The sequence below is a fragment of the Colius striatus genome, chromosome 2 (assembly GCF_028858725.1).
Source record: "Colius striatus isolate bColStr4 chromosome 2, bColStr4.1.hap1, whole genome shotgun sequence".
In the NCBI taxonomy this organism is placed as follows: Eukaryota; Metazoa; Chordata; class Aves; order Coliiformes; family Coliidae; genus Colius; species Colius striatus.
In genome coordinates, this window is record NC_084760.1 from 70016884 (window position 1) to 70040475 (window position 23592).

At 39.9% G+C, this 23592-nt stretch overlaps 1 protein-coding gene across 1 annotated transcript in view; it reads right to left on the bottom strand.

The window, feature by feature from the left end:
• Positions 1-1257: 1257 nt before the first annotated feature.
• Positions 1258-23592, bottom strand: part of NID1 (nidogen 1) — a 50987-nt gene continuing 28652 nt past the window's right edge. Inside the window, exons 13-20 of the mRNA XM_061991034.1 lie at positions 20898-21122; positions 20093-20265; positions 16962-17088; positions 9347-9518; positions 7248-7405; positions 5798-5921; positions 4564-4676; positions 1258-3055 (exon numbers count right to left, since the gene is read on the bottom strand). Coding sequence (XP_061847018.1) covers positions 2934-3055; positions 4564-4676; positions 5798-5921; positions 7248-7405; positions 9347-9518; positions 16962-17088; positions 20093-20265; positions 20898-21122 — 1214 coding nt within the window. The 3' untranslated portion in view covers positions 1258-2933. The remainder of the gene's footprint in view (positions 3056-4563; positions 4677-5797; positions 5922-7247; positions 7406-9346; positions 9519-16961; positions 17089-20092; positions 20266-20897; positions 21123-23592) is intronic.

A 23592-nucleotide genomic window follows, 5' to 3' on the forward strand; every position in this document is an offset into this window, starting at 1 on the left:
TTGCTGCACTCTGACAGGGAGCTACAACTGCTGAAGCTAGCAACAAGTATTTGCTGAGAAACAAAATTTGACACTTGAAAAATTTCCTCATTTTTCAGGACTGAGATGCTGAAGGTTCCTTTGAAGCTGTGCAAATGGACACATCTACACTACTAGCACAGATCTGCTGAAGTTTCCCCTATCTAGCACTAGCTACTGCCAGATGTGAATGACCAGAGTTAAAACAGAGTCACTCAGTCTAAAAACTTGGGCCATAGTAATATCATTTCTCTACTTGCCCTACAGACTTCCACAGGAGTTCACACATTGATACTAGAATTTCTACTGAGGTGCATTTTCCTTGGCATCTTTGTCATTGCTCATTGCTTAGCACAGAATTAGGTGACTGGGATTTAGTAAATTAGTAATTGTCATAATGCACAAAGAGGAGTTTGTTCAAATACAAAGCAGGCAATCATCAATTTTAAAGGATCAGAATAGATAAAACAAAGCAGAGAGTAAAGAACAAACTAAAGGTCCAATTCCCTCCAATTCCATGTGCAGCCCCCAGCATGGACAAACACCAATCTTCTGTAACTAAACACCACCCTCTAGATCCCACTAGCTCTCTCTGCTGCCCCACTGTACACTTTTCCAAAGGCTCACTTGACAAGACACATTGTTCTCCAGTTGTCCATCTACAGCATACTTCAGAGGATTTTGCCATCCCCCTTGAGACACTGATACGCTGGAGTTGTACAAGCTGAAGAGTTTAAATCTCAGTATCACCACCTTCAACAGGCCACATTTCATTTAGTCTATAATGTCCTGCAACAACAGCATCTCTGCATCCACACACACAGCCTGTGTGCTGTGGCACCAGGCAGCAAAGCACTCTGTCACCTGAAAATTCAACACCAGGGCATTTTTGAGCAGAAGGATAAATTCTGTCCTCCCATTTAATCTAGTTTTTGCTCTCTATTTCCACAAATATGAAAGTCTGAAGTATAGTATAACGGAATTATTCTTACCCAACAAAGTTAAACAGGAGTTAATGACCACTTAGAAGTCTGTGTCAAAACAGAGAAAGCTGTATGTTCTTTAAGTGCTCTCATATATTTTTTTTAATAAAGAGTATCCTACTGGTTTCAAAATACAGAGGTCTCAACACCAGTTTTTCCTGTATAGTGCTGCATCTTAGAAGAACCATCATTAGCATGAGAACTGGCTAAAACCCAGAACTTAACAGGAAAAGAGATTTCAGACACCACATACCACTTTCTTCTGCAGGCATGACTTTTTTAATAGAAAATAAAACCAAAATATTTTTATTGGCTGTACTGTAGATACCTGTACAGAGTGTAAACTTTAATATTTCACCAGATATGTGAACTGTTCTGGAAAGAGTTATCAAGCACCTTCATTTCAACACATTTTTATATTTACAGTAAGATATACCTGATTAAGTGTATGAATAAAATGAATTAGAAGTTACAAAAAGTTGTAAAAAATATTTTAAAATGTTTATATGGTGTGTTATTTTATGATAAAGATACAATTAAAGATGAATTTGTCACACAGTTAAGATTCCGATTTGGCACTGTTTAAAACTGTTACTGTAATGTCTGAAGAGGGAGTGAGGAAACAGGAATGTCAGATTACTGCTCTGAGCATGACATTGTCAAACATGTTCTGGCAGAAGGCTCACATGTCCTGTTTTTTTTCTACTGCTGCAGGCTGGCTTGCAGGCCAAACTTCACTCCCAGATTTGTACTGTTAATCTGACAAATGAACATGCATTTTGATTTCCCCCCATCACTCCAAACTTACTAGTTATGATGAAAACATCAACTTTGCTTTGATTTTCAGCACACCTTCTTGCTTTTACTGAGTAACTGGTACACAAATAGGGTATTACCACCTTTTTTCTTTTAAGCACCAAGACATAAATGACCTTTCTGGATTTAACTGCCATGGTTTCTCATGGTCTACGAAAAGGCATGACATGGTTTGCTAAAGAAGGATGTCTAGGGTAAGAGTCAAAGGCCAACTGCAGGCTTATGGAATCAAACACGAAAATACTATTCTAAAAACTCTCACACAACAAACATGGCTGTGTCACCCTTTAAAACCAAACACTTCCAAATGAATCGACTTCTTTGATGAACTATTGGCAATTGAGATATATATGTAAAGTCAATTTAGCAGATTTTAGAAAACTACTCAGGAACTTACCTCAGACATAAGAAAAATAAATCTCTTAAAATCCAACAAAAAATTTCAAATACATCTACTAAACAGTGCTGGTTATCTATAAAGAATCACATGCTGTGGGAAATAATCATATGTCCCAGGGTGAGAACTACCGTCGCAGCACACACATAAAGTATTTCCGTAATACAAGAGGCAAAAGTTGAGACTCAAGTTTTGGAAGTGGAAGGACTGGTAACGGGAAGGAGTGCAGTTAGGCATTAAATCTGTCATATTACCCACATCTATACTTGGGACACCTTGCTTTTTTCTCAGCCACAAATATGATGGGCTAAGTATGCCACTGCACAGGTAACTGTTGCACACTCTGAGGTATAACCCAGTCTCAGGATCTGAGTCATGCCATCATCCTCTTTATTCTGTTTGTTATTTGTTATTTGAATTTTGCTGACAGATATTTCCTCCTGTCCCAGCATGGGTGTGACTAAGGCCTCCACATTTACTTTTAAAAGCAAGGAGATAATACTGCAAGGAACAAAATGCAGTTGGACCCAACCTGGGCTCCATCTTGCCCAACTGCTATAAAACATTCATTGCCCCTGTGTGTGTCTGCATCTGGGGATTGTGGCTTGCTTTCAGCAGCATGGAGCACTTATCTTTAAGCCCTGACTGTCTTGATATGAGTGACTTGTTTACAGCACATTTCCAAAAGGTGTCTGCTGCTCTAAAGCTTATTTTACTGCTCAGTTTCTTTCTATACAATCCACTCCAACTGTGTTGTCAGGACAGCGGCAAGAACGACCTCCTGGGGTAGCCAAGCAGAGGTGAGTACAACCACCATTATTCACTGTACAGTAGTTATGTCCTGGAAAAGAAGAGATAGGAAATTTTCAAGAAAAACAAAAGCAAAACCACAATAAACACCACACATACAGAAAAAAAATATGCAGATTTAATTACTATAATAGAAAGACAGGCCATAACAAAACTGAGAGTGAAATAAAACTGCTTTGGAGAGATGAGAGTCAATATATCCCTTTTGTTAGCTTCAGATATCGACCTTGAAGAAAAATTCAGACACCAGAACAGAGCAGAATAGGCAAGATAAAATAAATGGGTTGTTCCAGAAATGCCTTTCCTAAATTGGCCTAGTGGTCACAGACATTAGAATGAAGAGATAGCAAGTGAGAAAACACAGAAAACGTATGCAGGGACAAAATCCAAAAGAATATAACTCCAACTATAGAAACATGAAGGAGTGATCCATCAAAACAAAACAAAACAAAGCAAAAAAATCACACAAGCAAGGAAGAGGATATTCATGTTGGTGGGCAAAATGAAAGAGTGCTGGGATCAATGAATCTGAAGGGAAAGGCATCTGTGAGAGAAAAACACTTGATATAGATATATGATGAGAAAGAAACAAAGTTCTGAATATTATAAACAAACATTTGCTCACAGCACACAATATTGTTTTGTTTTACACTGCTTACCAAAACGCATTTGGGAATTAGCTAGTAATAACAATGTAACTGCTTTCTTAACTATGGCTTTTATATCCATTTCTAAGCTCCGAACCAAGCTTTCAAATAAATTAATTTTCACTATATATATATATATATATATGTATATATGTAGGATAATTTGAAAAGAAATTATCTCAGGGTTTTTTTCAGGCCTAAAGTAAAACCACCACAACTTCTAGAATTCCAGACATGTTGTAATAATAAAGAAGTGAATTCTTCTCCTAGCCGTGACTTGCTAAGAACAACATAATTGAACAGTGAGATTGTTTCCCACAGAATTAATAACTCCGAGGGCATCAACTTCCTCTCTTCTGATCTTCACAAGGACCTTTCCAATAACATACCCAAAAAAATTAACATTCCAAAGAGCAGAAGGATCATCCCAGCCACTCTACTACCTGCTTTTTCTAAACATCCCCTTTTTAAAAACACTGGATCTCATTAAGGACCTCCAGAAGACCATGAAATTTCTGTAGCTTAAACTTAACAATAAGTAAATAAGGCCCCAGTCATGAATATAGCTTTCATTTTAGATTATGACAACATAGCAGCTTTTGCCATGTCAGATTCTCATGTTGATTATACATGTGTGCTTTCACAAATACATCCTTTCTTCCCTGCCTATTCTGGTTTCATATCTCAACTACAACTGCCTTTATATATATTAAAAAAAATATTAGGTGGCTTTAAATTTCTTAGTAAATGTAAATTTAGGGTTCTTCTATTCTACTAGTTCTTCACTAACTACCTAGGTCAGTTGGTAACCTGTCAATGCGAGCTGCTACTAAGTTTGTTTACAGGCTAAGGTGTTGCACTGCAGTAAAAACTTGAGAATCATCTGGATTACCTCCTGGGCACTGAGCAAAGGCTGTAGTGATTCCATAGAGACGGGAGCGCTTCTGGGGCTGGAAGTTATCCTTTTCTGTTGAAATTGTGCGATCCACTGCTACAACAGCATCCCTACCATATGCAGAAGAGAGTATATAGAAGTGAGATGAAAGTGGAAGTACAGGTGAAAACAAAACAGCATTAAAAAAGGGAAATAAATCTGAAGTTGCTTCTTGTTTTACAGTTACGAAGCAATGAGAGAAGCAAAATCCTCCAAGACCTCATCTTTCCTGGAAAACTTAAATATGTCAGAACCTTCATTCTAGACAGCTAAGAAATTTATCAGGGAGCCATGTTACTAATTTTGAAGGTACTCCCATCCCAACACAGGACAATGTCCCTCTACAGAAACACATCTGTTAATAGTTTTGACACATTCTCTATATTCTGCCTCTCTGACTTTTTCTGTGGCATAGCTGAAATTGCAGCCATTAGGCATAATGCTTGTGGACAATGCTGTATTTCAGGTGAAACCTAATATCCAGAAGGCATAAGCTGTTTTTTCTTCCTAAAAATAAAAGGACAGTCAACTTACAGATTTTAAACACATTCCTTCTGATTTATACCAGCCTATTCTAGAATACTTTTTCCCAGCTGTTAGGCTCTAGCTTGGAAATCTTTACACACATTAGTAGTTCTTCATGCTGCAATAGATGGAGCTGATTGTGTAAGAGTTTGCAGACAGAGCCCATGCAACCATTTATGTCAAGAAAAGAAAAAATTAAAATACATGGATAGATAGACTTTTGGCAAATTCAGTAAACTCTAAAGTCTTGGTCATATGTCAACATTTTAGAATATTTGCAACAAAGAAAGTATCATCAAGCCAGTAAAAATATTTTTTTCTTATTTCTGATTGAACATTCAGATAATATAGGGCATAGAAAGTCCAAGTGACTAATCGCTGCCCTCTGCAATGCAGTAAATAGAGCTATGAGGGAAACATGTTAGCTCACCACTCCTTTCCCCAAAATTTTCAGTGTTAACAGACAAATCACTATGCTGAAAGTGAAAACTCAGTTAACTATCAACATCAATAGGTCAACTTTACAGACTCACTCTACCCTCCATCAGCTATTGCCAGGAAAGCAAAAAAAACAGGAACATGTGAGAGGTCAAACATGAGAAATGCAGTGTGTGTGTACCTCTGAATAGATGAAAGCACTCCAAAATTTCTTTAGCAGATAACATACCTTCTCCAGTCTGTGTAGTATAAATTCTTCCCATAGCTCGTAACACTAAAAGGATACTGAATTCCTTCAACTATCTTTCGTCGACCAAGCTGAGTAGGGTTCATGCATTCCAGCCTCTTGGTACCTGGGTGTAGTGAAACAAGCCTTTTAAACAGACCAAGAGAGCGCTCATGAGGAAAAGACAAGACTAAGTATGCAAGCATGACCAGGGTAAAACTTCCTTGGAAGTCTTTTAGTATGCTGCTTAGCCAAAGCCCTCCCCAAGTCACATCTTTGTATCTGCTAAAGACTGCATGGAAAAGTACTTTGGTCCTAATGCTGATCAGTGTATCACCTAACTTACAGAAATACAGATGTCACATGCAGCCATGGCCACTGTTCACAAGACGAGATTCTTGCTACAGATACCAGCATACTCAGGCTGGTGTGGAAGCTGACAGAAGGTCTTCTCTCCTCTGGAGGCATACTTTGATCAGTTACCAGTCCCATCGCCTCTAGAAGGCATTTTTGCAATGTTAGTTTGTTGAGCATGTTCCTAAAATGCTTGCTGGGTTGGCCATGAAGGCAAGACTGCAGGAAGAACATCTAACTTCTAGACGCAAATAGCTGTAAAGCTGCTATATACATTGGGGAAGTTGCTGGGTAATGTAAACTCCTGTAGGTTTCTCTTAAGTAGAGGGTTTCAGAATTAGGGAAAAAGGAAAAGAGACAAATGTGAGAACAAGAGAGGAAGAAAGAAAAAAAAAAAAGGAGATCTGTCTGAAGGCTGGAGAAAGTGTCTCAATGAAAAAGAGACCTTGGTATTTTTTTGTTCATCAAAAATTTGGAAGGTGACTTGAAGTGTAAAAGTACCTCCACAGGAGGAGATTTCTGGCAGAACCTACAGGGAGAGTCACAGCAAGACTTTAAAAAAAAAGAAAATTCAAATGAGAAGTAAAAGCACACTTTTTGTTCACTGGGAAGACACTGGCACAAAACTAACAATGGGCACGTAGCAGAACCATCTCTTGATCTTTAAAACTAATGTGAATTGCTTTTATAAGACTTGCTTCAGTCAAATATAAGCCAGACTTTGTCTACACTTAGAACAATAGTTCCAGGATGACATCCTGTAGGGTAAGATTAGATGAATCAGTGTTTTATCCTGATCTTAAATTCACAATTACCTCTAGGTAGTGCTTAGGCCTTTTTGGAGGGATAGCCCATAGAAGACACACAGATATAAACCTGTTGCATTCCTAGAAAGTTTTGTGATCAGAATTGAAATCTTTCAGCCTGCACATAGTCTCATGTGAATGCTACAGTGGTAGGAGCAACGAATAAATCAAGATTTGTTAAAGTCAAAAAGAAAGGCATGAAATCTAAGATGCAACCCAAAGAGCTATTGTCTTTAAGATTGGACACACTTATTCTACTACTGCTATGAAGAAAGATTTTAACACCTCTTTACCTGCATCTACCCAGCACAGCATTGAGGAATAAGGATCAAACGTCAGCCCATTCGGTAACCCAAGATCATCTTTAACAAGAATTCTTCTGTTTGTGCCATCCAGGTATGAGGTTTCAATTTTAGGAGCTTCTCTGTTCCAGTCACTCCAGTATAAGTTTCTTAAGTGGAAGAAAAAGGAAAGCATTAAGATAGTGACTGATCTCAAAAGATAGTTGTAATTAAGGAAAACACTATGGATGCAACAGCAACATGCACATATCCTAAATAATTTAATAATTAAGGACCACATTGCACTTTGATGGAACAATAACAAAAGTGTAGTGTCATTAAAAACAAAAAGAGCAAAAACATTCAGAAGAAATGCTTTCCTGATATTGTTTAGGTTATGTTCAAGGTGACAGGCAAAAAGACCTCTACTTCAACAGTTCTGAGGACCATTTAAAATGTACCATCTACAGTTCTCCTCCTCACTACCCATCACATCTGTTCAGGCTAACCAGCAGGAGCATCTGGCATACATTTGAAGGATTCATTCAAAACTACATTTTTCTTTTCAGTGCACCAAATCAGCAACATACAATGTAATCAGAGTCACTTATGGTCAGCAGGGAACCCAAGAGAGGGACATTAATTCACTGATGCTTTATTATTAACGGCTAATTTTTAGTGGTTTTTTTTCCTTGGATACACATTCTGTGGCTGAGAATTTACAGGTCCCCTCAACACAAACATTTTGTTGTTTACTTTTTAACACACACTATCTACTAGGAGACAGAAGTCCATCCTGCTTGACCTGAAACCAGAGCTCTACTCCAGCAGTAAGGTTCTGCATAAAACAGAGGTCTTTACTCAGTCTGATTATACTTGAGCCTCTCCCCTTCTCTCACATCATGAAGTGCATTATTTTTTCCTTGTTATGCAGCCACTTCACACACATCCACAGATGTTTTTACCCCACTATTTCATCACTATTACATTTAAGTTTGTTAAAGGAACTGGAGAACAATAACATTACTTTTTCATTTAATTTTGTATGACTCAAATTTTCATGGATCACTTGCATTCTTTTCTCACTACAAATCTCATCTGCAAACATCTGGAATGAGAATGCATCTTCCAAGAAACTCTCTGTGAGTAATATAGTATATTTCTGTTCATAACTGAATTATCAACTAAGAGCATTCTAAATGCCTATTATATAATTTAGGCAATCATTTAGTAGAGCTTCCCAGCAAATTAAGACTCAAAAGAAAGCCTCTTTTCTTCTGCACTCTGACTACTCTTACAGAAATGTCTCTCGTCAGCAGTGGACACACTACAGAAAGTTGAACCAGGACAACACCAGGTAAGTTCAGACATTAACAGAGAGACATGCAGTACTTCCATGGATTCTGTAGTACTTTTAATTTTCCCTGTATTTCTTCCAATATTCAGAGAGAAAAATTGTCAACAGATGACAGACTACATAAAAGTACGTACATATTTCCACCTTTACAGGCTGGAACTCTAACTTCAAAACATTTACACTTTCCCAGGCTATTTCTATGATTGTAGCTTACAGGTTCAATTTTTGAAGTATGTAGTTATCCACATCTTCAGACAGAAGCCTAATGGGACTTTCCCAGGGAACTGAATGACAGAAATTAAAATGATGACAGACTAGCCACCATGGGAGTTTGCAAAGAAGAAATGTCATACAGGAAGAAGGGTTGTCATGACAGAAATGAAAATATAAAATTGTTTCATCTAGTATTTTAGACCAGTAATCTTAAAAAAAAAATCTTTTTTTTTTTAGGTAACAACAGTTGTCATCCTACAAACAATGAACTGAAAACAAGGCACAAAGCTCCCAACAAAAATCACAGTATTAATTAGCAGGTATTTTTAAATCTTATTTCCAATACAACACTCAAACTCAGGGCAAAAGTAAATTGTTCTGTTTCTCTTTGATAGTTGTTTTAGGGAAAGCTAGTCCTATTATTGTCTACAGACAGTCTGAAAATATGGACTCAGAGTGCATGACAGACAGATAAGACAGATAAGATAGACAGAGAGACATAATCAAGGTTTGTGTCTATCTTTCAACAACATATCCATACCCTCCAACAGGATCCACAACAATTGCTCTGGGGTTCACCAGGCCAGTGTCAAAAAGGATGCGACGCTGGCGCCCATCCAGTCTAGCCACTTCTATTCTATCCAGTTGAGAGTCAGTCCAGAAGATGTTGCGACCTAGATGATCTACAGTTATCCCTTCAGGACTTCCCAAGTCTGCAAGAGAACAGAGAAAAACACACCTAGGCATTATGTTTATTCCCAATGTCAGTTTCATAAGCATAGATTTTCTTCTGATTTTTGGCTGTGGTGCAACAAAAGCTGCTTCATGTCATTTGGAGGAGGAATGCACATTTTGCCTTAAGAAGTTTAAATAAACAGAACTTGCAAAAATACACAGAAAGGCAAATCCTACGAGAAACAAATTCATCATGCATACAAGTTTTCCTGATGGTGTGGACACAGAAAAAGAGTTGATATCAGAGAAATAAACAGTAAAGATTATCAGAATCTTATTCAACCCTTCTTAGTAGGCCAAGATCTAGAATATACTTTATAATTGGGGTAATAGGGTAATGGGATGAAGCTGGAACACAAACAGTTTCACTGTGAGGGTGACAAAGCACTGGCACAGGCTGCCCAGGAAGGGTGTGGAGTCTCCTTCCTTGGAGGTCTTCAAGACCCACCTGGCCATGTTTCTGTGCAATCTGATCTATGTGGACCTGCTTCGGGGGGGGTTGGACTAGATGATGTCTAAAGGTCCCTTCCAACCCCTACCATTCTATGATTCTATTATTCTAATCCTTAATATTCACTGTTCAGAACTGGCATATGTGGCAACCCTTTGAAAACTGGACTTGTGCTAAGTTTAGCCATGCAATACTTCAAGATAATCAAGGTCCAAAGCACTACAAATAATGATATTAGCTAGCTGATGGAATTTAGATGCAGTTCTTTGTTTTTGCAAAGCAATCATTTTTGGAACACGTTTTAGTACTGTATGTGCACAGTTTTTCTTGGACGGTTAGATGATACAAAAGCAACAGGAAATAGCAGATAATGACCTTACTGCTTTAGCATTAGTAATTTCTAAATCAGATGAAGGATGCAGAAAAAATATATAGCACTCCAAGGTTTAATTCAGCCACTATGAAAATACTTTCCAAGGTTCATACATCCACTGTACGTGGCTGTATGTGCAGGCTGTGTGGCATGCAGTGAAAGTACAAATGAATTTTAGTTCAATTTCAGCTTCAAAAGAAAAAGAAAGAATTGTACATGGTCACTCCTAAAAACAGGTGAAGTGATCCTTCATATCAGCCAGCTGTTGAAAAAAATCCATACATCAGGAAAATATCCAAGAATGACAGAACATGGCCCATTAGCCTTCTTTTCATTCCCAAGTTTATTTACTGACAGGCATTAAGTAAACACTATGTGACCCAACCAATCTTTCTGGAGAAAAGGCATTTGGTCCAGAACACTGGATACAACTGTCTAAAATTTGCTACTGTGACTTTGCTATGAGTAACAATCACACAACAGCCTAAACAGCTGCTGCTCTCTCACAAAGGTGGATTATATCTACCACATTTAACCTGGACACACGACATTTTGATGTCTATTCCTTGCTGAAGAGGTGGAAAGGAACAAAGAAGATCTATTTTACTGCTTCTGACTCATAGCTCCTACACAGGGGGAGGGCTAAGGATGTAAATGTGAATGTTATCTCTTTACATTTCCAAAGGACACTTGAGTATACTTTAACTTAGTTAACACTAACTTCACATTACTACTTGCATTTCTCCAGTGCCTCTGTGGAGCCAAATCTGTCATCTGCAAGAAACCACCTCACATATACTTCAGACTCTCAAATGTTCCTACTTCTTTTCTTGCTAATGGCAGCCACTGCTTAGAGTGGGTCCCTTCTGTGGTGATCATGGTGACAATGCCCAGTCTCTGGGATCAGAAGATCATTAACTAAATAGCTGTAGAGGAGCTCCCAGCCTCTTTTTAAGAAACAGAAGGTTGTAATAGGCTGTATGCTGCCACTAATTCCCAGGAGACTCTGTTCTCTGACTACTTTACTTGCTTCAGCTCTATGTCAGGAGACATAAAGAAGTCTAAAGTAAATGTCTTTTCTGTCTGGTTGACAATGAGCCAGAAAAAAAACAAAAAAAAAATCAATCCCTCACAGATTATGGGGTAATGGAATATACAGGCTTCATATATCACCATTCTTTCCAGAATCACAAATATGCTCCTGCTCCAGCTAGAGTCACAGGCTTTGTTCCAAGGGATAGGCTCAAACAGACATGTACAGCTGATATGACTTAAGCACCTACAACAAAGAGGAAAGCTCTGGTTCCCAACCTGCTTCCACAGCTGCAGAGCCCAGAAATTCTCCATGGGCTATATAGCTGCAGGGATGGATGAGAACTGTACGGGGCTCTACAAGAAAATATGTTTTTGCAAAGCAATATGACTTGGATCAGATGAGCTTTAACAAACAAAAAGTAGTGCATTCCACAATACATGTGAACTGAAGAAAGCAGCTGCAGCTCACAGAAGGAAAAGGCAAAGTTCAAAACAAAACAAATTCTCATGTGTCTTCTGAGAGGGAAACTTTTTTCCTTTTCCTGAAATTTTAAAGTTTCAGTTTGGGCCAGCATAGAAGACATCCATTCAAATACTGAATGTTCAACCTTATTTTGTACTGAGCCCATTAACATACAAAAAGTAACGTGCAGCATTGCTCAACATCTCTTCAGGAACAGCATTGGCTTCTTATGCCAACAACAGAACAGACATAAGATGTCTTTATGCATACCATATTCTTTGTAGCAGATAAAAATCATGAGGTTTCCACATGGCATTGAAGCACCTTGAATTACCCAAAATAATCAAATGTAGTTGAAAGCCTTCACAAATATTTTTCTAAAATTTTACACACCACAAGATTTTTAATGTTTACACTCCCTCCATTAGACAGACTAATTCACATCCATATAAAACTTTTAGTAATAGTAACTTCCTTCACTTTAAAAAGTGTGGAATCTGAAAGAATACTTTGATAGTGGAAGTTGGAAATTTTTTCCACACAGAACTTGTAGTTGCACACACATGCTTGTACTACAGGTCTCTTTCAGATTAAATATGTTGGGATGAAAAAGGAGCTTTAAAAATATCTCAGCCATCAAGCTGTACACAAATATGGAGCTCCATAATCGTTGGAATTATTAGAGCTGGCCTTAAATTCTCCCTTTTTCCTTCACAGGCCAATGAGAGGATCTAAGTCACCCCTGTCTCTCTACTGCCCCTAAGAGCCTGGAGCCCCAGCCACTTGACCGGAAGAAAGGGCAGACTACTCACAGTGAGTATGGGAACATTGTTAGATTATGTAGAGAGATAATTAGAAGGTCAAAAGCCCATCAAGAAGTCAAACTGGCTTTAGAAGTAAAGGGTATCAGGAAAAGTTTCCATAAATACATTAACAACTCGATTCTGTGCTGTTAATCACCACCCTCTGCGTTCTGTCATTCAGCCAGCTCTCGATCCATCTCACTGTCCACTCATCCAAGCCACACTACTTGAGCTTTCTAATGAGGATGTTATGGGAGACAGTGTCAAAAGCCTTGCTGAAATCAAGGTAGATGACATCCGCTGCTCTACCCTCATCTAGCCAGCCAGTTATGCACTCATAGAAGGCTATCAGATTGGTCAAACGGGATTCCCCCTTGGTGAAGCCATGTTGACTCCCCCTGTTAGCCATCTTTTCCTTCATATGTTCAATGATAACATTCAGGATGAGTTGTTCCATCACCTTTCCAGGGATGGAGGTGAGACTGACCGGCCTGTAGTTTCCTGGGTCATCCTGCCTGCCCTTTTGAAGACTGGAGTGACATTGGCCTTTCTTCAGTCCTCAGGCACCTCCCCTGTCCTCCATGATTGTTCAAAAATGGTGGAGAGAGGCTTAGCAATCACATCAGCCAGCTCCCTCAGCACTCTAGGATGCATCCCATCAGGACCCATTGATTTATGAGCCTTAATGTTGGCCAAAAAGTCTTTAACCTCTTCCTCTTCCACCCAGGGCAAGTCCTCTGCTGTCCTGGCCATCCTGTTATCCTTGCTAGACTGCACTTCCCAAGGGCCAGCCTTGGCTGTAAAGACTGAAGCAAAGGCGGCATTCAGTACTTCAGTCTTCTCTGCATCCTCAGTCACCAGGGCACTGTCTGTGTTTAGCAGCAGGCCCACATTCCCTCTCATCATCCTTCTGCTGCTGATGTACTTGCAAAATGCCTTATTACTGTCCTTAACTTCCCTGGCTAAATGTAATTCTAGAAGGGCTCTAGCCTTCCTAGCTGCACCCCTACATGCCCTGGCAATGTTACTATACTCTTCCCAAGAAGCCAGCTCCTGTTTCCACCTCTCATAGATGGCTGCTTTCTGCCTGAGTTGTCCCAACAGATCCTTGCTCATCCATGGAGGCCTCCTACCTCCTTTTCCTCCCTTCTTGCACGTTGGGACACACTGATCCTGGGCTGGGAGGAAGTGATGCTTGAAGATTGACCAGCTCTCATAGGCACTTCTATCTTATAGACTCATATCCCATGAGATCCATCCAAGTAGATCTTTGAAGAGGCCAAAGTCAGCTCGTCTGAAATCCAGGGTCACGGTCCTGCTTTGTGGCCTGCCTCTTCTACACAGGATCTTTTATGACAAGGTAATGTGCTTCTTGGATGAAGGAAAGGCTGTGGATGTTATCTGCCTTGAATTTAGTAAGGCATTTGACACTGTTTCCCACAGACTTCTCTTAAGGAAATTGGCTGTTCTTGGCTTGAATGGGCATACACTATCCTGGGTGAAAAACTAGTGAGATGGCTGAGTCCAATGAGTTGTGGTCAATGGAGTTAAATCTAGTTGGTGGCCAGTCATGAGTGGTGTCCCCCAGGGCTCAGTACTGGGGCCACTCCTGTTTAACATCTTTATTAATTATCTGGATGAGAAGATAGAGTGCACCCTTAGTAAATTTGCAGATGATACCAAGCTGGGTGGAAGTGTTGATCTGCACTAGGCAAGCTCTACAGAGTGATCTAGATTGGCTGGATGGCTGGCCCAAGGCCAATGCCATGAGTTTCAATAAGGCCAGATGCCAGGTCCTCCACTTCAGCCACAACAACCCGCAGCAGTGCTGCAGGCTTGGGAAGGAATGGCTGGAAAGCTGCCAGACAGAGAGGGGCCTGGGAGTGTTGGTTGACAGCAGCTGAACATGAGCCAGTAGAGTGCCCAGGTGGCCAAGAAGGCCAATGGCATCCTGGACATTGGGAGGTGATCATTCCCCTGTACTCAGCTTTGGTGAGGCTGAACCTCAAATACTGTGTCCAGTTTTGGTCCCTCTCTACAAGAAGGACATTGAGGTGCTGGACAGGATCCAGAGGTGGGCTACCAAGCTAGTAATGGATTTGGAGCACATCTCCTATGAGGAATGGTTGAGGGATCTAGGGCTGTGTTGCCTGGAGAAAAGAAGGCTCAGGCGAGACCTGATCACTCTACAACAACTTCCTGAAAGGAAGTTGTAGTGAGGGAGGGGTCAGTCTGTTCTTCGTAGTAACAAGCAATAGAACAATAGGAAACGGCCTCAAGTTGCACCAGGGGAGGTTCAGGCTGGAAAATCAAGAGGAATTTCTTTACTGAAAGGGTTGTCAGGCATTGAAATGGCTGCCCAGGGAGGTGGTGGAGTCACCATCCCCAGAGGTATTTAAGAGATGAGTGGATGTTGCACTTAAGGAAATGGTCTAGTGGTTGATAGGGCTGGGACAAAGGCTGGACTCAATGACCTTACAGGTCTCTTCCAGCTGAAATGATTCTATGATTCTTTGATTCCAAAGCACAAACTCCACATAGAAATTCTCAACAGATCCAAAGAAAACTACAGCTAATTTACTGTAGAGAATTAAAATTGGTTGATCATTTTGCTAAAATAATTTCCTAAATTTTTGTTACAATAGCAAAGGATCCAAAGCAATGGTGACCTCCTCTCATATCTTTACAGGTGTTCTAGAATCACTAGTATTCAAAAAGTGCCTCTGGCTATTTTTTTGGCGGTTTTTTTTGGTTTTTTTAATGTCCCTCCCTACACTTTACTTTGTTCTCCAAACCCACCCTTCCCCTTAAATCTTTTCTTCTAAAAAAGGTTTTTGTATTTAGGATACATGAGCTCACAATTACCCTTCTAATGAAAGTGAACATGAACTGCAGTGAGCAGCAGAGTCTTGGAGGAGAGAGCAGCACTGTAAAAGCACTAACCCTACAATACCCTCTAATAAAATTCTTGAATCCTTGAGCAATTCCATGGGTGAAAATTGAACAGAGTGTATTTACTGACTTTTATTTTACAGCTTGAGTGGGAGGCATGGAAAGTCATAGCTGAAACAGTTTGTAATGACCTCTCATCTGCTTGATCCTCAAAGAGAAGAAGACTGTACATAACCAAATCTCAGCTGGCCAGAACAAAAATTCATTGACACCCAAAGATCATATTCCATGTAGACATACAAATGCAACTCTTCAGTCAGCTTTAGATTTGATTGTGTTCAATATTCATTCAGTAGCAAATTGACATCATCCCCTCCTCAGATTGTACATACATTGAAAATGTTGGGTCTACCCCATCACACGACCTAGGCTTTTATGATAACCTTCGTTCTTTACATATTTATGTCTTATAGCCCTTGCATCATTGTAAGCATAAATAACATCTATCTAACTGAGCTTAACCTACCTATGTGTTCTATTCCTCATGGACAGGGACTTTTTCAGGAAGGATGCTAGACCAGCATGGTTGACAAGACGTAACTAGAAAAAGAGGTGTGCTACAGAAAGGCTCTCAGTCTGGGCATGCCGTAGTACAGCCAGTCCTTAACACAAGTAAGGGAGGTCTTGAGAGTGCTTTAAGTGCTTTGAGTATGGATGTATTGCCCTGAGGACACTAGCTCTGCTACTCCACTGAAGTGGCATGCCTGAGGATGCCACTACAGGTAGAGAGCCATAAAGGCCTCAAGTCTATCCCAGGATTCCTCCCCAGAACAGACAAAGCATCCAAAGGAGAGGTTTTTTTCTTTGTTAAACACAGCAAGAATATAAGTACAGCCTAGGACTGTACTTGGATACAGAAATTCTCTAAACATTCCTGTGAGGAGCTGAGACACAGTCCAAAGCCTAGACTGTGAGGCTCTGAACTCTGTATCCATTAGTGCCTTGAGATATGCTTGAGATAACCACCACAACAGCCTGATTTTTCTTGCAAATCCCTCAGCCTTCAATTAAAATGTCCCCAGTGATGTTCACAAGACACTCAATGGTTAGACGGATACAGTACATCTCGCTACCATTCTACTCCCACTTCTGACCGTAAATAAACAAAGCTTAAAGAGAACTGAGTTCTAGCTTATCTTAGCACTGGAAAGGCAGTGAAGGGCTATTGCATAGGGAACAGATCTTCTCCATTTTGTTATCCAGACTTTTTAGCTATTGTCTATCCAAATAACACCAACATGTAATGCTACAGCTCAGGCAGTACCTGGCAAGCGTATATTACTACATTCAAGTCTCTAATGCCATTTCTAGGAAGTAGCAAGGTGAAGAATTTTGTGCTGTTACCTGTTTTGATGATGGTTGTTGGCTCCCCACCATGCAGACTAGCCCTGCTGATTGAAGGGCCACTGATGTCTGTCCAATAAACCATCTTGTCCATGCAATCGTAAGCAACTCCAATAACAACTTTGTCCTGTTGTCCAACAAGCAAGTTACATCAATTTATGCTAAACAACAACTAATTTGCCAGCAGTACTAGCTTATGGATCTAAGTCTCAAGCCTGAAAAAAAGAAATTCTTAAGGAAACATAGGAGATGGGGAGAAAAAAACAGAGGAAATGATTGGGTGACAGTTAACTGTAGAAGCTTAGAAAAATAAGTCCCTTTTAACTAACAGACACCATTTATAATGATCTTGTTTCAAAGAAAAATTGTAGATATTAGTACTGAACCACTGTTTTGACTTCTACTTTACTTGAATAACCATTTAGAGAAAGTTCAGGCTGTTATTTTACTTATGTGCTTTTCTCTTATTCCTTCCCCTCAAAGCAATAATGACTTTTTTCAAATCTGACTTGTGTTCTGAATATTCATCAACTTATGCATTATGACTGCATTTCAGCAGTACAACCTATGTAGCATCATTTGTGTCAAAAAAGTTCTAGTAAAGAAAGTTTTAAAAACAAAAAATAGCTGTCACGGTTTGACATGGAGCCATTTCTGGTAATGGGGAAGGGGCTGCAGTGGTGGCTGCTGTAAGAAGTTGCTTGAAACTCTCCCCAGTTCTGAGCCAGATCCACTTCTGGGCTGAGCCAATTAGACACCTCCACAATCCATTTTTAAGAAGAAGCCAGAAAAGGAGGGTTCTTCCTTTTCCTTCTGGTTCTGTCCTTTCTTTTTTTTTTTCCAGATGGTGGTGGTGCAAGGAGTTGGAAGAGAGAGAGAAGCAGTCGTGCAGACCCCATGGTCAGTGAGGAAGGAGAGGAGGTGTGATGGAGCAGAGACTTCCCTGCATCCTGCAGAGAGGACTGGTGAAGCTGAGATTTGTTTGCTCTTTGTAAAGATCCCGCATCAGGGGCAGTGACTCACTTTGTTAAAGACCCTGTGCCAGAGACAGTGACTATGGCCAAAAGAGGCCATGTCCCATGTGAGGGACCTCATATTCACAGAAGTTCATTAAAATTATGCCCAGAGGAGGCTGTGTCCTGTGGGAGGGACCCTGTATTTGCAGAAGCTGTAGCTGTTGGGAAGAACCCACACCAGAGAAGTTTGTTAAGGACTGGGTCCCGTGGGAGGCACCCTCTACTGAAGCAGGGGAAGAATGCCAGGAGTAATCGTCCTCTGAGAAGATAGAAGTGGCAGAGTCCATCTGTGAGAGACTGACCACATCCCCCATTCCCTGCCCCCCTGAGCCACTGAGAGAGAAGGAGATAGAGATATGGGGAGCAGTGAGCTCCTGGGAAGAAAGGAGGGATGGGGGAGGAGATCTTAAAGTGCTGGTTGTACTTTTCTCATCATCCTGCTCTCTTTTTGCTGTTGTTCTGTTTTCCTATTTTCCTCTCTAAGTTGAGTACTGGAGTCAGTTTTGCCCAGAACTGTAACAGGCAATGAGCCCTCCTTGCCCTTGTCTTGATCCACAACATCCTTGGTTATTCTTTTTCCTCCCATTTTTCTGGGACCAAGGGTGGGGGTTGATGGGGAGCAGTGAGCAAGAAACTGTTGTAGTGCTTCATTGCTGGCTGGGCAAAACCAAGACAATAGCTTAAACAAATTCTCCATAAATGGTTCTGCTGGAAAGCATGTGCTCAAAGACAAGGAACATATATATATATACAATTTTCCAGAGAGAAAAAAGTAGGACTAGATTTTCAGCTTGAAGTTCTTTCCTCCAGGCAAATGAGACTTCCATTCATAATTTCACATGGGTTCCTAGATCTATCACTTTTGCTGCTTTTCTAAGTTGCAAGTTCTTAGAAAGATGGTCAAAGACCACACATTAAAGCAGATGCACAGGTGAAACAGACACTTACATGAATTATATAGGTTACAAAATCTGAAGGCTCCTGAACACTGTCACTTTACAAATACTCATACAGAGACAACACAAACATAAAGCTATTATCAGAGCCTGAAAGTCTCCTTTTAATTGAAAGATTTAAGGGAGACTTGCATCTTATCTCATGGAAGCTCTTTCTTGAAGACATTCTAACTAATTTAAGCTACACCAATAGTAATATGTAAATAAAGAGACTAGCTAACAAGGATTCAGAATCATGTGTCTATATCAGCCTAACTACCCTATTTTGCACACAGTATTTTATTTGTATATTATTACAGTGGCACTTTAGACAAGACAAAGCTTAATTTTGCTCCCATCACAGTAGTTTGTGGTAATATTTACTGAACTGAATGTGTGCAATTTAGTCAGTATTTGATCTACTAAATATTCACAGCAATGCAATGCAAAAATAAAAAGAGGCCAGCATGCTACCTGGTATTGCTGTTACAAATACAGTAACATTGGAATGAAAACAGAAATCTCAGGCTTTGGGGAAAATAAATTGGATCCGATGAAATTGGAAGTGAGAGGAGCTGAGGTGTGTCATAGATGACAGAAAAGACAGATCATCAGCGTCAGGGATTCATTTTCAAGGAAAAAAGATTCAAGATAGCAGTAAGAAGTGTGGGAAAAAGATTTACCACCCGCTGGGCCTGCACATCCAGAAGGACACAAAAAAGGAAAAAAAACATGATCTGTATATGTCTGTAGCCAAGAAGAGCACAGAACTGACTGAAAAAACAGGAAGAGATTAAGATTTGGGAAAAAACTCTGGGGGAGTAAGAGAGAAAAAAACAGCCCCTTGTGGGTCTCCTAGAATTTTATACCAGAGTGAGAAAGCCAATGGAAGTGTGAGTGTAGAAGAGTTTCTGTCATGAGCTTCTGGAGACATTGAGATCACAAATACTAGATTTTTGTCTTATGAGCTATTCTTTAAAGACAACTAATTTTTTATAGCTTTATAGTTTTAGGCTTTTTGACTGGTCAGGTCAGGAATTTTCAGTGACAAAGTGATGGGATGTTGAAATCTTAAGAGCAAAAATTGAGTTTGGAGCTTACATTACCTAATTATGTAGACACTCTCATCTTTGTTACAAGTCTTCTAAAACACATGAACTTAGTATAGTAGGTTACTTACTGGGATATGCAAGAGTGCTTTTGCACCATTTTTCTTCATGCTGTTTCCCTCTAGTGGAACATGTTCAATTTTACCACTTTGAGCAAAAAGCAAGTGTGTTCCTGGTGGCAGAGGTACTGTGTCTGGTCGAACAGAGGGCCCAATAACAACAGGAGGAGCAGCTGTGCTCAGACCTTGTTAATACAGAAAGAAACAGATGGAGAAAAAAATTAGCTTGTACTTAACAAGGCTCCTTGTTATTTGCAGAGAGATAATTACAGTCAGACTTCTTAGAAGGAAACAGCCCTAAAAGCAGACACTAAAAACTATAACCAGATGCAGAAAGCTTCTGAAATTTTCCCCTTGGCTGACAGAGAAGGAGCAATTAACAAAACAGGTCTTTTCATGTTCAGCTCTGTAATTGCTCTTCTTTTTCAAATGTTTATAACAACCTATTTTATTTTGCAGCTGAAGTGAGGAAGATGTAGGAAAGAATATCCTTCACTTCCTGAGGCAAGTCAGTTACCACACTGACTCTTGTCATAGTTCCCAAAGGCCTCTCACAGTTTCAAGGCAAGGAAGAAGTCAGAAAACCATCTTCTTATTCGGAGGCTCACCACAGCTGTCCAGATGCCCTGGCTGAAGGAAAAGCATATGCTGGAGTTACCAAAGGGCTGTAGCGCAAAGCATATTGTCACTGGGACAGCAAAGATCTGCATTGCTCCAAGTTGGTGCTGTATCTCAGGGGCACGACCAAGCTCCACATTTGTGAGAAAGTGCAATGGGTAGAGAGACACACACAAGATACAGTGCTTCAGCCACTTACATGGCGGTCGAACTCCTGGGCTGCTTCTGGTGCCATCAATCTCATTTCCATCCCTATCCACGCACCAACAATATCCACTGCTAGAATGGCACTGAGTGGGTAGGTAATTCCCATGCTCATCACATTGGGGAACAAACTGACCAACTCTCATCCCCCTTGGGAAGAAAGTGCCTCCACTTCCAAGAGCTACTTCTCGTTCTCGCAGGCATTTGGTCTTTTCTGCTTCTATGAAAAAAAATAAAGACCAGTGAATATTTTTGTTTTAACTAACAACAGTTAATGTATGCTGACCACTTATAAGGCAAGTATTCTTATTGCTGGAGGAACATTGTTACAAACCTTGAAGGTATATGCCTTCAGTGCACCTTCAGGAACAGTCCAGTCTATGTAAATGCAACACATTTGTCTTAAACTTACATCATTTTATCTTTCACTCTCCAGTTTAAAACAAAACAAACAGCCCTGTGCAGCTTCCTACATGGAAAGGTCAAAACCAGAAGCTGGAGAACATTGTCTTTCTCCTTGAGGCACATTAACAAGAACATTCTCTGTTTGACTTGTGAACCCCCAATGTCTACTCATTTGGCAATTATCCACGAGCCTTAAAATGTGATTAATTAGCCAGGTCATACAGTGGCCACACATTTAGCCTTAGAAGAAAGGCTTTAAGTTGAGCCTCCCTTCAGAGTCACAAGAGAAAAAAAAAAAAACAAACCATGAGGCAGATGCAGAGCTTTCTAGAGAATCTAGGAAATGAAACAAATTCTTGCTCAGATGTACATTAAGGTGAGCACTCACTTGAGACTTTCGGACCTAAGAAAGGAATGGTAGGGACAGAAGATTGTTCAGTGCCTGGTAAAGGCCATAAAGAAAACAGGAATACTACCACGTACTCAGAGAAACACATGATGCACAATAGCTACACCATGCATAGGTATTACTGTAGAGACTAGAGATGAAAGGGTAAGTTTCTAGATTATCAAGAGATTCAGGGGCTCAGTTCTTTTGGTGTCAACTTCAAAACAGCCTGGACTAAAATATACATCTTCTTATGTATTATCTGTGTACAATGGCTGTGTGAATAGAATTTGCTGGAATGATACAGGACAATATATTTTATCTGGTTCAGATGACACCAATCTGGTAATTAGTAATCCCTACAAGCAGAAAGGTAGGTTGGTTTCTGGATATTCAGTGACTATCAAATAAGATATAAGTTATTATTTCACAAGATATGAAGCTTTTTTCCAAGGTATTGTTTTTCAGGTGTTAATTTTCATCTGACAATGTTAGGTACTCCATAGTGTTTATAAGTGGGAGTGAAACTTCATAGTTCTTTAAAATTGTGATATTCTAATGTCTTGCCACATAGGTATTATCCCAATTAATGGTAGGGTGTCTGGCACAAAAGGAACATGGTCTCACAGCAGATTAGTGTCAGAATTGGCAATAGGATCTAATAGTTCTCGTGAAATCTTATAGTCAGATAAATTGTTTTCTGTTTCATAATAGTTTTAAAACATTAGCTTTTGCTGTATGTAATATACTGAGCTTTTCTGTGTAGTGCGGTTGTTTGGACAATCTTGATCAAAATACTTCATTACTATTTGAAATTACATTGCCTTGCATGTGTGGAGAAGAATTTGTGCTGAAATAGTGGAAGCAGGTTTGTGAAGGAGGAAGTGCCACAAAGGTCTTTGCTTTTCCACTCCTGCCTTTAACATGGGTTACAATACGGTTGAATGCCTGCCAGTAATGTCAACTATCATCCATCACGTAGCAACAACGTTTTACCCTTTGACCTTTAAGATGCTGCTGTTTAATAGAACAAGTGCTCTGAACAAGTATTTAAAAGGTGTATGTCAGGAGGATGGGGGAACACTTTTTTTCTGTAGTGTCCAGTGGTAGGACTACGGGTAATGGACAAAAGCTGGAAGACAAAAAGTTCCACTTAAGGAAAAACTTTTGTACTGTAAGGGTGAGGGAGCCCTGGCACAGGCTGCTCCAAGAGAGTGTGAATTCTCCTTCTCTGGAAGTCTTCAAAACACACCTGGATACATTCCTGTGCAACCTGATCTAGGTGGACCTGCTTGAGCAGGGAGGTTGGACTAGATGCTCTCAAAAGGTCCCTTCCAACCCCTACCATTCTGTGACTGTGATCTGTGATTCAGTAGGGAATGTCACCTGGATAAAAATATCCTTCCAGATGCCAAACATAATGAAATTAAAATACAATAATTGTTTTCCTTGTCTAGGCAAAGAAATCTGGCTTATTTTTACCTTACACTTGAGACACCTGAAGGGTTCTATGCACTGGGAAAGAATCAGTTCTAATCATGGAGGAGTATCTTTTGCCTGTCAGTGATTTTTAGAGACAGTTAGAAATACCATGAACTGCCTGCTGAAGAGGCTTTCACATTACGCTTATTACATTTATTCCTTCTGTGGTTTTATATTGCTTAGTGGACAGCATTAGCTATGTGTGGCTCAGACCAGCTGAGCAAAAAGCTAATCCCATGCACCTACAGACTGTTGTGGAGTAAATCACACAAATACAAAAAAGAAGCATAGTTTTTTACTATTATTTAAACTAGTTATGCAATCTAAAACTTTGGACAAGTTTCATGCACCTGAACACAATTAGAGAAATATTAATGTCTGGAGAACAGCTCACTAAGCAGCTGAAATATTTGGC